Raw genomic sequence first — 13006 nt, forward strand, 5'->3', positions numbered from 1 at the left:
GGACAAAGGAATCAGGGATAGGAACAAATACCAAATACCGGTAAGCTACTTTCGCATCACAGGTTTCGGCCGCCGTTTGATGGGGAGCTGATCGGGAGCAGGCCGATGGCGGAGTGTTTTTCGGGCTTATCCATAATTACCATATCGGAAGCTGATAAGGCTTACAGAGAGAGCGGGATGCGGAAATGCGGTATAACTAACGTTATCTATTCAGGTCTTTACTTTGCTTACAAGAAAAGCATCATCTACTGATTGCCTTTGTCTCGAGGGCGGGAGGGGAAAGAAAGCGCTGCATAGGTTCATTGTTCTTGGTCCGCATCAAGTTCCCTTTTCCGCTTGTTGGACACGGCCGAGTCTTAAGGTACGGATACACGTACCTTTGATGGTCAATGGCCATAACGTTAGGTAAGGTAGGTTAGAGCCGGCGGAAGCCAGCCATGGCACCAGTGTTCCGTGACAAAGGCTCGCCTGACCCGTGCCCCTGGTTAGCGAAGACGGCCGTAATTGGCCGTAATTGTCATCAGATTCAACGTTACATCTGCATGCGCCGGCTACATTATTGAGAGGATTACTTCGTACCTCTCTGGTGACAGGCACATGTCCAATGAACTGTCGCTTCTGCTCTCAGAGTTCCAATCTGCTCTTAATTGCACCAACGCTCGAAACCTTGGGAGCCTAGAGCAACTTTCACCTGTATCTCAGTAGGTGGCACCTTCTATCGATCCATCTCAGTGCATATCTCTCCTGTCAGTAAGCTTCGATCCAGCTGATCTGATCCTGGTTCGGCAGGGGTTTTGCTATCTTTGGTGGCTGCCAGTGGCTGCCGTCAACCCCCCGTTCTTCACCACCCTGCCCACTGCAGGTGACGCCTGCTGTGGTGAGCCCCACCTTGCCGCTCTTCCAGGCCAGCCCGTGACAACGGCCCACCCAACCCACTAACATTAGGTTGGTAACTTTAGCAGCTGGAGCCTGGTAATTTCCAACCAACGTCGCAGGGCCCTCGGAGCAACAACCTGCTGCTGGACGCAACCTTTCAGTGTCACGCCGACGAGGCGAGCCTCGTCCCCAAGTGGTCTCTGCCTTGGACCCCAACGACCCAAAGGAAAAGTCCAGCCATGTCCTCAAAGCCGCCTCCATCCCCATCCCACTCAATACCTTCGCCTCCATCGCAACCATCGGAACGACGCGACGACGCGGACAGACACCATGGCAGTCTCCTGGACCCAGAGACTGCGATAGCCTTTGCCGAGGTGCTCAATCAGTACAATGCTCGAGCAGATCCGGTTCTTGATGTAGCTACTCCAACATCTACATCCGCACCCGCACCCGCACCCGCATCGGCATTGACACCTCGCCTGGCCGCGAGTCCGGCCCAATTCCGCTCTTACACCATTGCACCGTCCCCACCAGTGCCGCTTCCCGGGTTCGCCTCATCGTCGCCCACTGCTTCAGCGCACCAGCCCTACGACGGCTCCGCCAGCAGCATCACGCAGTCCCCCGATCGATTGGCCTATCCCGGGTCAGGCTCTTTGAATCCGCTACCCGAGCCCTCCGCCGCGTCTCCCGTAAATCTGGATACAATCAGCAGGGCTGGGACGCCAGCCAGGCCCACGAGACGACCCGCGCTCTCCCTTCAACACAAGTCCTCGGCTCAGTCCCTGCGGCCCATATCTAGGACCCCGAGCCTCAGGACCGGCAACTTTGGTTCCGCCTCGGCCGCCAGCTCCACCGTACCCAGCCCTGTCATTTCCGCCATGGGCGACGTCACGCCCCTCCCCTCTCCTCTGCTATCGACCGACTCGCCGGGGCCATGGAAGCAATTGGTGAGATCGGGTTCGCGGGAGACACCGCTTGTCTCTTCGGGCTCAGATTCTTCCTACGTCGAGGAGACGCCTCAGAAGAAGACAAAGAAGCCTTATGCGGGCGTCACATCCTGGCCTCAACAGCCGGATGCCGTCAGGGGGAAGCAGGATCGCGGACTCGTCCAGCCACCGACCCACACGAGGAACAGGAGTATTAGCGAATACATTCCGGATCCAATGTTAATACCCAAGCGCATGTCCACTGTGTCCGGCCTCCGTGTCAAGGCAGCCGACCTGAGGAATGCGACTGATGGGCATCTGCGCCGAGAGCCTCACTTGTCTGAGGCGAGGGGCTTGACGCCCATCGAGAAGCCGCCAACGCCGCCGCCGAGTGAGGCTTCTTTAAGTGCAACAGATCTATCCTCTGTTAGTGCGTCTGGGTCCAGCGTCATCGGCAAACAATCAGGGGCAGAGTACTTTGAAGCGTACGGCCGGTATGACAAGAAGCGCCGCCGCTGGCGGGCAATCACGGTTCTGGGCCAGGGCACCTTCAGTCAGGTTGTTCTTGCCACGAGCCAGACTTCTCCATCTTTGTCAGACGACGAGGGCTCCAGTTTGAGTAGCAGCCTACACAGCCCGAATACAGACCCACGTCGTAAGCGACGGGCCCTGGTGGCCGTCAAGATTTGTGAACATGGCCCTCGAGGAGGCGCATCCGAGGATCGCATCGAGATGAGCCTAAAGCGGGAGCTCGAGATTATGCAGAGTATCCGCCACCCGTCACTGGTAAATCTCAAGGCCTGGAACATCGAGCCCACGCGAGCCATCCTGGTGCTCAGCTACTGCCCAGGCGGAGACCTGTTTGAGGTTGCTACCGGCCACCGCGAGGTGTTGACCCCTCACATCGTGCGCCGCATATTTGCCGAGCTGGTCGGCGCAGTAACCTATTTGCATGACATGAAGATCGTCCACCGAGACATCAAGCTCGAAAGTATGCGATTCCCTCGCCCGCGTCCCCCTCTCCTGTGTTGCTAAATCTTTTCCCCACTCCACAGATGTCCTCGTCAACCTTCCCCCGGCCGAGCTGCTAGCCTCGCGCGCAGCCGACTGGACAACGTACCCTTACTCGGTCGTGACCCTCACGGACCTGGGCCTCTCGCGCCGCATCGCCGAGGACGAGAAGCTCGAGACGCGCTGTGGCTCGGACGACTACGCCGCGCCCGAGGTCATCATGGGCCAGCCCTACGACGGCCGCGCCACCGACGCCTGGTCACTCGGCGTGCTGCTCTACGCCCTGCTAGAAGCCCGTCTTCCGTTCGACCCGCCCCCCGGCGTGGGCGACCACGCCGTGCAGATGCGCATGCGCAGCCGCACTAGCCACCGCATCGCCCGTGTGGAGTGGCGCTGGTTCGAGTACGGCGCCAGGGAAGGCGAGGACGGCGAAGGTGACCACGAGGCCGACCTGGCGAGGTTCGAGGCGAAGGGCCTGATTGGGGCGATGGAGGTGGTCGAGGGCTTGCTCAAGCGCGCGAGGAGCAGGTGGCCCTTGGCAAAGGTTGCTGCGACCGAGTGGGTTGCCAAGGGCATCTGCGTGGGCGAGGGGGGGATTAAGTTCAGGGAGGAGGAGGAAGGGGAGGAGGTATCATGATTCATGGCCTCCCATGACGAAAAGGCCATGATAGCGTCGCGGCTGCTGTTAATGGCTGCCGGAGTGGTTGAGACGCGGTGTGGCATTTTACGACGGATGGCTGTAACGACAAACTTTTCTATATTTTATCTCGGGATTGGAGACGATGCGGACGGCGGCGGCTTGCTAGAGTAAGACAGGGAGGAGATGGGAGACAAGAAGGTTTTGCTTGGGAGGTCGTTTTGCTCATCCTTTCACAACATGAGCTTGGACTTGGAGAGGGAGCTGAAGTGGTTGCGGGCCAGATTGGCTCACTTGCATGCGAGAAACCCCGTCGTCACTCCCTTGTTATCTTACTTCTTCCTTCATTTCGACGACGGGTGTTTTGTTTTACAAGCACGAGATAAACTTTTACTGTTTGTGTTTTGATTCACCCGATTCACCTTCTTGGTGGACTACCTGGCCCTGCCATGACCAGACAGGGCAGTGCAGTTTCTGTTTACTATATTACCCGTCTTCAACAGTTCAGCTGGTTGTGTAAACTTAGCATTTTCCACTTCTTCGGGGGGATTCGCCCTTTCTCTTTCTTTCTCTAATCCCTGTTCTCCATTTCTTCTCTGTTCGACAATGAAAGATGATAGGGGGGAGGGGGCAAAGAAAAAAAAAAAAAAAAAAAAAAAAAAAAAAAAGGAAAACCTGGCGGCGTTATGATAATGAATGAGAACTGAGGATCCGTCAAGGTCGATGCAGTTCCGTTTTGGACAATCAATGGAAGGAGCGCGGTTGGGCATGTAACGAGCATGGCTTTTATATCTTGTGTTGCCCCTTGAGGATAGATTACATAGAAAGTCGATGGGCCTTTGTTGTGTCACAATTCTGAGTATCACTACTGCTCTTGTACAGCAATATCGGGCATCGGGTTTGCCTAGGCCCTACATTACTGTAGTAGATGCTTGAGTATCGAGAAAGAGTTGGCTGCTTGCTTCGCCTCCGAAGCAACGTTGCAAAACTTGTCACCAGCCAACAGAGAAGCATCAGAGACTACAAATGTCGCCTGCTTGCCTGGGGCCATGTGAAGGGTCTAGGTGTAGGTACTTCTGAAAACCCTAATTGGCCTCAAGTGAACGACTTGCCTCCGTCAGCCAACTCCTTAGACAGTCTACCACCAAATGTATGGCTAAACCAGAAAGCAACCACCGACACCAAGATGCATTGTGGTCGACACATTCTAGATGAAAGCAGACCTCAATTCTGTCTAGTCCGTTGTATTCATGTCTACGTTAAAGATCACGATCACACCCGTGTCCGAAACTAAAGTACAGAGCAACGAGGCTGCGAAGGAATTAGGAAGAGGCCCGTGAAGTGATGCAGATGGGTAACAAGTGTCATAAGCTCAAACCCGTAACTCCGATCCCAAGCCGCTTTTTTCATTTCCCAGTCATGTCATCATTTAGTCAACCTCCTCCATGGCGTTGTCGGTAGACTCGGCCGCCGCGGCGCCGCTGTCAGCAGCCGGGGCGTCCTCGGCAGCCTCGGGCTCCTCGTCCAGGTTCAGACCGAGCGACACGAGCTTGTGGATGCGCTCGGCGAAGCCAGCAGGCTCCTCAATGGTGAAGCCAGAGACCAGCAGAGAGGTCTCGAAGAGCAGCTGGACAATAGACTTGACCGTCTTGTCGTTCTCGCCGTCCGCCTCGACCTTCTTCTTGAGCTCCTTGATGATGGGGCTCTTGGGCGAGATCTCAAACGTCTTCTTTGACGACATGTAGCTGCTCATAGAGGTATCACGAAGAGCCTGAGCCTTCATGATGCGCTCCATGTTGGCAGACCAGCCGAACTGGCCGGTGCGGATGGCGCAGGGAGAGCCAACCAGCTTGTGTGAGACGACAACCTTCTCAACCTTGTCGCCAAGAACGTTCTTGAGCGACTTGGCGAGGCCCTCGTACTCCTTCTCCTCCTGCTCACGCTGCTTCTTCTCCTCCTCGGTCTCCTCAAGCTCGAAGTCCTTGGTGATGTCGACCAGCTTCTTGCCCTCAAACTCCTTCAGCTGGGTCATGGCATACTCATCAATGGGGTCAACGAGGAAGAGCACCTCAAAGCCCTTCTCCTTGAGGGAGTCGAGGAAGGGAGACTTGGAGACGGCCTTGATCGACTCGCCGGTGATGTAGTAGATGTTCTTCTGGTGCTCGGGCATGCGGGTGACGTAGTCAGTGAGCGAGGTCATCTCATCGCCGGACTTGGTCGAATTGAAGCGGAGCAGCTTAGCGAGAGTGCTGCGGTTCTGCGAATCTTCGTGGATACCGAGCTTGATGTTCTTGGAGAAGGCGCTGTAGAACTTGTCGAACTGCTCCTTGTCCTCGGCGATCTCGTTGAAGAGCTCAAGAGACTTCTTGACGATGTTCTTCTTGATCACCTTCATGATCTTGTTCTGCTGCAGCGTCTCACGCGACAGGTTGAGGGGCAGATCCTCCGAATCGACAACACCCTTGATAAAGCCGAGCCACTCAGGGATGAGGTCGGTGGCATCATCGGTGATGAAGACACGGCGGACATAGAGCTTGATGTTGTTCTTGGTCTTCTTGGTCTCGAAGAGATCAAAGGGAGCGCGCTTAGGCACGAAGAGGATGGCACGGAACTCGAGTTGACCCTCGACGGAAAAGTGCTTGACGGCCAGATGGTCCTCCCAGTCGTTGGAGAGCGACTTGTAGAAGGACGCGTACTCCTCCTGGGTGATGTCCTGCGGGTTGCGGGTCCAGATGGGCTTCTGCTTGTTGAGCTCCTCCTCCTCAATCTTGGTCTCTTTGACCTTCTTGGTCTTCTTCTTTTTCTCCTTGTCTTCCTCATCCTCATCGACCTCCTCAATCTTGGGCTTCTTGTCCTCGCCCTCCGCAGCCTCCTCGGCTTCCTCATCAGGAACCTCCTTCTCCGTCTCCTTCTTGACGTGGAGGTAGATGGGGTAGGAGATGAACTCAGAGTGCTTCTTGATCACCTCCTTGATCTTGCTCTCATTGAGATAGTCGGTCTGCTCATCCTTGAGGTGAAGGATGATCTTGGTACCACGGCCGAGCTGCTCACCCTCAGTGTCGGGGGTGATGTTGAATGTGCCGCCGGCGCTCGACTCCCAGATGTACTGCTCGTCATCATTGTGCTTGGAAATGACGGTGACCTTGTCGGCCACGAGGTACGCAGAGTAGAAACCGACACCGAACTGGCCAATCATGGAGATATCGGCGCCAGCGGTGAGCGCCTCCATGAACTGCTTGGTACCAGAGCGAGCAATGGTACCGAGGTTGTTGACAAGGTCCTGAAGATTGAATCAGCGTTTGATTCACCGGAGTTTTGCAGTGAGAGACGGAATAGACTTACAGCCTTGGTCATGCCAATACCGGTATCCCGGATGGTAAGAGTCTTGTTCTCCTTGTCGGGAATGAGGTCGATACGGAGGTCCTTGCCAGAATCCAGCTTGCTGGGGTCGGACAAGGCCTCGTAGCGAATCTTGTCGAGGGCATCTGAGGCATTGGACACGATTTCTCGCAGAAAAATCTCCTTGTTCGAGTAGACGGTGTTGATAATGAGGGAGAGCAGCTGAGAGATCTCAGCCTGGAACTCGAAAGTCTCGGCCATCTTGAGGTTATTGGTCGATGTTGGGGGGTATCTTTGGTGACAGGCGAGTCAGTATTGCGGTGCGAGGTGTGAGCGGTGAAAAGCGGGTTTGCAGTTGGGAATTTGGTTTGGTGATGTGAAAGCAGAAAGAGAAAAATGTGGTGATATAACTGAGGAAACGAAGACCAAAGAATATCACAGAAGCTCTTGGAACTCAAGTGGTATGGAGGATTTGGCGATGGCAGTGGGTGGGTGTTCGCAGGAGGGGCATTCGACGAGGCTGAAAAGGGAAACCGCGGGGCGGACAAGTCGTCTAAGTAGACACTTACCACAAGTTGATTCGTAGAGTTGCCGACGGTCTGCAACCTCGAAAAGACCTTTGCAGAGCAATTGGGAGGAAGACGAGAAGGCTTGAAGCTTGCAGATGGGGAGAGAGAGTTTGAAAGGGGAGACAAAAGGAGCCGTGGCAGCTAAAATGTCTTTTCGTGAGTGCCCTGGGCTGTGCTTGGAGTTTCGATGAGATTCTATCGCCCAAAATTCTGCGCCGTTCTTCTGATTCGCCCGGGCCCGCATCCACAGCAACGCACTGAGGAGTTTGATTGGCCAGTTGTAGCAGTCCCACCTAGGCAGCGACCCCACTCTGAGGCTGGAAACGCACGCGGGAGGAGGGGGAAGCTTGTTTGAAAGGAGCGGGCAGCTATGCTACGGGAAAGAGATTCTAGCCTTTGCCAGAAACATCAAACGTACCTTAGGCAACGAAGAATCGGAACGACATAGCAGCTGTGTCGAACAAACTACACTACGTACTATAGGACGCATACACGAGATAAGTACTCCACAGCAAAATGTTCGCTGTTCTGGTTTCGGTTTGTTCTGGGAGCCGCACGACCGAAAGCTCCAGAAAATCGAGGCAGGAGCCACACTTCAGGTTGCTTGCGAGGCTGAAACGAATGGGGAGGCTGGTTTTCTGCACCACTCGCCCCGAAACTTCGTTGCCCAGGCGGCTACTGTACAAATACGATGGTAATATTCCGTAGGATAGCTTGAGACACAGCTGGGCAACTCCAGCATGAAGCACTTACATACCAACTGATACTAAAGAGACTTCCCATCTGTGGGCTCTTTACAATCCATTGAAGACTTTCAAATCTGGAGTCTGGCACGCTTTGCTTGTGTTGCCACTTCCCAACCCTTTCATCGCATAAATATTAGCCGTGTAAACTCGAATGCAAAATATCAGCATCTCATTGTGAAATTCATCGTCTCATCAATGGAAAACGCTAGGGCGGCGGTATGTATCATGAAGCCCCAAGGTCGGCTGGTTTGCCTCGCGGGCTCTTTCCAGGTCATGACCGTCGAAGCCTAGGGTACGGAGTACTGTATGGATGCTCACTTGCTGAGCCCGCGATTTGGAAGGAGGGATCCTAACCACAGGAACGTAGTTCCCTATAGCTTACACTCATATTTCCCTACATCTAGAGAGGGTCAAATCATCAGAACATACAGCATCGCATTTGCTGTCACATTTGCTCTGTACCAACTAAGGTACTTCGGTCTCGGACGATACCTGTATAATCTCGAGATACGAAGTACGGTAGTTAGCGTACTCCGTATGTACCTACATATGGATGGAGTAAAGGCGGTGAGGGTTCTGGGATGGACCCTAACCGTCCGGGTGCTTCACGTGGGGTACGTGGGGTAATAACCCTTCTCAAGCCCATCCACCAGTGTCCTAATCAGCTGCTCGACTCAAGGAACGGGGCTTGTGGTTCCACTTACGTGCTGAGAATCATATGAGAAGACATCTCTGGCAGACATTCTGACTCCGACCCAGTCTCGGGCCTCTCGGCAGAGCCAGCCTCTGGTTCCTGGGCTTACGCGAAGATGTCCGCATTAACATTCTTGCGTTGGACCCTTGACGGGATGGAACCTCTTCCGGATTGCGTCACAAAAAGCTACCCCACCTTCCCGCATTTCTTCTTTCTCCTTTTTCCCAACACACAACTCCTACGCTCCATTGTTGCGCCAATTGACTTATCGCTTCTACTAGGTCTTTACCTTCTCTAGACACAATGACCGTTCCCCAGGTTCCCGGTCTGCAAATCGAAGTCCAAGCCGAGGGCACGGGCGACCGCGAAACCAAGCGCGGTGAGTGTTCCCTAGCTTCCCATTCGCTGAATCGGGAGAGCCCCTCCAAGGCTGTTACCCCGCCTATAGCTCTTGGTACCCCCTCTCCTAGCTTCCGGGCTGCTGACACTTGGCCATAGGTGACAGCATCGACGTGCACTACAAAGGCACCTTGACCGATGGGAAGAAGTTTGACTCTAGCTACGACCGTGGCGACCCGCTGAACTTCACCGTCGGCGCTGGTATGGTCATCAAGGGCTGGGACGAGGGGCTTCTGGGCATGAAGGTTGGTGAGAAGCGCAAGCTCACCATTCCCCCGGAGCTTGGCTATGGCTCCCGGGGCGCTGGGGGCGTCATCCCGCCCAACGCCACGCTCATCTTCGAGACGGAGCTGGTGAAGATCAAGAATTGAGACTATGCGGATGAAAATGCATGAAGAGAGGTCCAACTTTCAAGGCACCTCTGTCAGAGAGCTCGGTAGAGGAGACAGAAACACTCATTTCACATACAAATGAGAGGTTGAACACCAATCTAGACGGTCTTTCCCGACATGCTCGCTCGCTCGTAGTGTATGTGTGTTGTATTGTACATGCCTGTTTACTCAGATCCCCATCAACGCCTTCGCCATATGACGGCAAATATCTACCCAGCAGCACAGATGTGCGCCTTTGGACGGATCTTATCCAAATCACACCCTCTATTACCCCTCGCCCGTTATAATACAATTCCCCAATTGCCTGTACATTCTATCCGCATACAGCAGCCCAAACCTTTCTTCCTTCTCCTCTGCTGCGCCCCTCCCTTCGAGTATCTCCATAACCTCCCCGAGTACAATTACATGATCCCGCACCCTGACGAGCCCGCTGGCCGGCTGATCCAGCAGCTTGCAGCGTAAGACGTAGAGGACCCCGTCGCCCTTCAAGACAGGCGGTTCCTTTCCGTCCCCAGTCTCCCCCATATCGACCCCGCACCCGCACTCGGCCGCGAGCTTGTCAAACACGTCCCGCCCGCTCGCGTTGCCCCGGGCTAGCCAGTCCGCTATCGCCGCCCCAGAGACATCGTCTGCCAGGAGGTGCACGTTGAAGCGCCGGCTGGCGGCCACGGCGTCGTAGGTCCGGCTCGGCGTGGCAATGTTGAAGCTCACCACGGGGGTGGGGAGCAGGGAGAGCGAGGTAAAGGATGACATGGTCATGGCCCGCGGCGTGGGCCGGCGGGTTGCCGTTGTTTTTGAGGAGGAGGAGTTGCCGGATTCGCCGCCGGCGGGAAGCGTCGAGGTGCACACCACGACCGAGTGTGACACGAGCCGCATGAGGGAGCGGAACTGCTCGGGGAGCGGGGTGGCTGACTCAACAGCGGAGGAGTGCGGATGCACTCGAGGCGCGTGAGGAGAGGTGAGGTGGAAGGGTTGGCTGGTTCGTCTTGGGTTCTGAGAGCAGAGGGAAGTGCTGTGGAAGGGTCGGAAGGGGTGAGCTGGAGAGTAGGTTCATCAGTCAGGCTTGATCGGTGTAATTGTGCAGTTGACTAGGCGCATACCAAGGGAGGTGTCTATGGCCCGGGAAGCCGAACATGGCTTGGCGACGGCACGGATCTGCGGCCGCATTGCGGCCCGGCCCGGTCTGGAGCCATGGCTGCGCCGGAATATACGGGACGGGTGCGCACTCGCACTCTCGGCAGCCAAGCGCACCAGATTGCGGCGACTGCTCATCTCAACGGTCTCAGCCCCATGAAGGTCCGATTGGCTTGCGACGAAGCCAGTCAGCGACCGGATCTGCGGAATATCTGCTGTTGGGACGGAGCGTAAATCGGCTTCCGGCTTCCAGGAGGACGAAGATTTGTTGCAAAGCTGGGAGAGGAAATGAAATACGACGAGTGTATTTGCCGGGTACCGTAGTCTTGCACTCAACAGTCCCCATTAACAGCGGTCGACCATTCTGCCAGGTTGCCGCGTTAACTTTGGTTTGACACTTTTCGGCCTCTAAAATACAACGACGAAAACAAAGATTTGAGGACCGATTTTAGGTATATTCCTGTTGTACGAAAACTCAGGTGCGCACCTCATCCCTGAGGTACTTTGAGTGGCGGACCCTGACATTAAGTGGAATGATAACCTTAACGATAAGCGCAAGGAACGGTCTGATAAGGATAGCACAAGCGGTCCGTTCTGTCCGCCGTATCAAAATTTCAACCTCACCCCCTTGTCCGCGATATTTGGATGATAGATGAACCCATTGACCGGCGAAATCGCGCTTGTTGACGACACCAGCGCCCGGGCTGCGGGAAGAGGAGGGCAGGAAGACCAACAAAGTCCGTACAACACCCGATCCAATTGACCCGACCACCTCTCGATTCAACAAAACGCCAGCATCTATCACCAATCGAAACCCAAAGGGCCTACAAACATGGGGAAACTCCCCTCCACCATCCTCCGCCGGCCGTCCCTCGCCGCGGGCAGCCTCCCGTCGTCCTCAGCCCTGCCACAGACAGCAGCAACAACAACAGCCACTCTACACCGGCCGACATTACCGGCGCAATGCACCAACACACAGGCAGCCGGCGCCCATCAAGTCCGGCACGCGACCTTTGTGGCCCGGCCGCGGCGGCCCTACATGTTCACGCAGCTCGTGCAGCTGAGCGACGGCTCGACCTTCACGGTGCGCACAACATCCCCTGCGGCGCTCTACAAATCAGACAAGGATACCCGCAACCACATGCTGTGGCAGCCTAGCGAGAAGTCGCTCAAAAACGTCGAAGTGGACGAGGCTGGCAAGCTGGCGGCCTTCCGTGAGCGTTTCGGAAACGCCTGGAACCTCGAGGGTCCCAACGCGCCTGTTCAACAAGCAGCAGCGGCGGCGGCGGCGGCGAAGAAGGACGCGGTGGAGCCGAAGCAGGTAGAGGCAGCGGCAAAGGCGCCAAAGGGACGGGCAGTGGAGGAGCCCGCTGCCGCCGCCGCCCAGCAAGATGACGCCGCCGCCTACGATTCGTTGGTGGATCTGATCAGCATGTACGCGACTGAGGACAAGAGCGTCAAGGGCGGGCTGAGTGCCAAGGACCAAGCGAGGAAGGAGAAGAGCGGCAAGAAGAAGTGAGGTCGAGGGTGTACTGGCGATCATGAGATGTCATGAAGCAGTGTATACTGTACGATAGTCAATACTAGCATTGTACATTTCGAGGGTGCGTGCCAGCACAGTTATGGATGCAAGGGAAAGGAGCAGGTCACCATGGAAGCAGTAGCCGTCCAGTATGTGTAACGTCTCACGCCAAATGACCAAGTGCGGATTCAGGGCGTTCTCCTTAACCACGATGGAGATAGAACGGCGCAACAGCTAATACATACACAATGCTTTCCTTTCTAGTTGCATGTACACATAACCGGAATGGAGAATCCTCCTAACATCGGGGGATACTATCGCAAAACAGCGCTGACCATGAATAGGTATCTTACTAGTACTGCCGAGTCGCTGCCAGCATCGAAAACCGAGTAGAGGACTCCCAGCGGTGCTTGGAGGTATTGCGTAGACATTACCGAGGCTATTCCGGCTCAGAATCCCATCCATCTGATGCAACCCATTGTAACATGCATGCGTACCTACCATTCAAGTTGAGCATCGCAAGGTATCATTGGGGCCCAGAAGACGAGACGCCATCGCGTCTGACAAACACCTAATCTGAGTCTTCATCAATCCTCGCCCGGGCTCGGTCTACCGCTGTGTCTCCCGCCGGCTTGTTGGTCTGGACAACCGGGGGCCGATAAAAGACGGTTTCGTCGTCTTCCGCGTCGAGTTGCATAAGGAAGGTTTCCCATTTCTCGATCAACTAGAGATTTGTAAGTGGGGGATTCGGGTTAGCAGAA

General features: G+C 55.3%; 6 protein-coding genes across 6 annotated transcripts in view; 3 read left to right on the forward strand and 3 right to left on the reverse strand.

Annotated features, from left to right (window-relative positions):
* The first annotated feature begins 503 nt into the window (after positions 1-503).
* N656DRAFT_553051 (uncharacterized protein) lies at positions 504-3543 on the forward strand. Its single transcript, XM_064810055.1, has 4 exons — positions 504-701; positions 790-877; positions 960-2793; positions 2858-3543. Exons 1-4 carry the CDS (start codon positions 598-600, stop codon positions 3448-3450), a joined length of 2619 nt encoding a protein of 872 aa, XP_064672430.1. The 5' UTR covers positions 504-597; the 3' UTR covers positions 3451-3543.
* Positions 3544-4879: 1336 nt separating this feature from the next.
* Positions 4880-7050, reverse strand: N656DRAFT_705273 (HSP90-domain-containing protein; the record flags this gene model as incomplete). The annotated part of the gene is made up of 2 exons (XM_064811260.1): positions 4880-6730; positions 6793-7050. The coding sequence occupies 2 exons, from the start codon at positions 7048-7050 to the stop codon at positions 4880-4882; spliced, it is 2109 nt and encodes a 702-aa protein (XP_064672431.1).
* Positions 7051-8753: 1703 nt separating this feature from the next.
* On the forward strand, positions 8754-9710 carry N656DRAFT_777048 (peptidyl-prolyl cis-trans isomerase). Its single transcript, XM_064814748.1, has 2 exons — positions 8754-9177; positions 9297-9710. Exons 1-2 carry the CDS (start codon positions 9102-9104, stop codon positions 9566-9568), a joined length of 348 nt encoding a protein of 115 aa, XP_064672432.1. The 5' UTR covers positions 8754-9101; the 3' UTR covers positions 9569-9710.
* A 19-nt stretch (positions 9711-9729) lies between these two features.
* Positions 9730-11208, reverse strand: N656DRAFT_552882 (uncharacterized protein). The gene is made up of 2 exons (XM_064810053.1): positions 10690-11208; positions 9730-10626 (listed from the first exon to the last, which is right to left on the reverse strand). The coding sequence occupies exons 1-2, from the start codon at positions 10859-10861 to the stop codon at positions 9857-9859; spliced, it is 942 nt and encodes a 313-aa protein (XP_064672433.1). The 5' UTR covers positions 10862-11208; the 3' UTR covers positions 9730-9856.
* N656DRAFT_777050 (uncharacterized protein) lies at positions 11108-12497 on the forward strand. The gene has a single exon (XM_064814749.1). The coding sequence runs from the start codon at positions 11556-11558 to the stop codon at positions 12240-12242; it is 687 nt and encodes a 228-aa protein (XP_064672434.1). The 5' UTR covers positions 11108-11555; the 3' UTR covers positions 12243-12497.
* Positions 12452-13006, reverse strand: part of N656DRAFT_843561 (Vps5-domain-containing protein) — a 2605-nt gene continuing 2050 nt past the window's right edge. The window contains exon 4 of the mRNA XM_064819097.1: positions 12452-12969. Within this exon, the coding sequence (XP_064672435.1) occupies positions 12817-12969 (153 nt within the window). The 3' untranslated portion in view covers positions 12452-12816. The remainder of the gene's footprint in view (positions 12970-13006) is intronic.

Source organism: Canariomyces notabilis (genome assembly GCF_033297395.1).
Source record: "Canariomyces notabilis strain CBS 508.74 unplaced genomic scaffold N656scaffold_5, whole genome shotgun sequence".
NCBI lineage: Eukaryota > Fungi > Ascomycota > Sordariomycetes > Sordariales > Chaetomiaceae > Canariomyces > Canariomyces notabilis.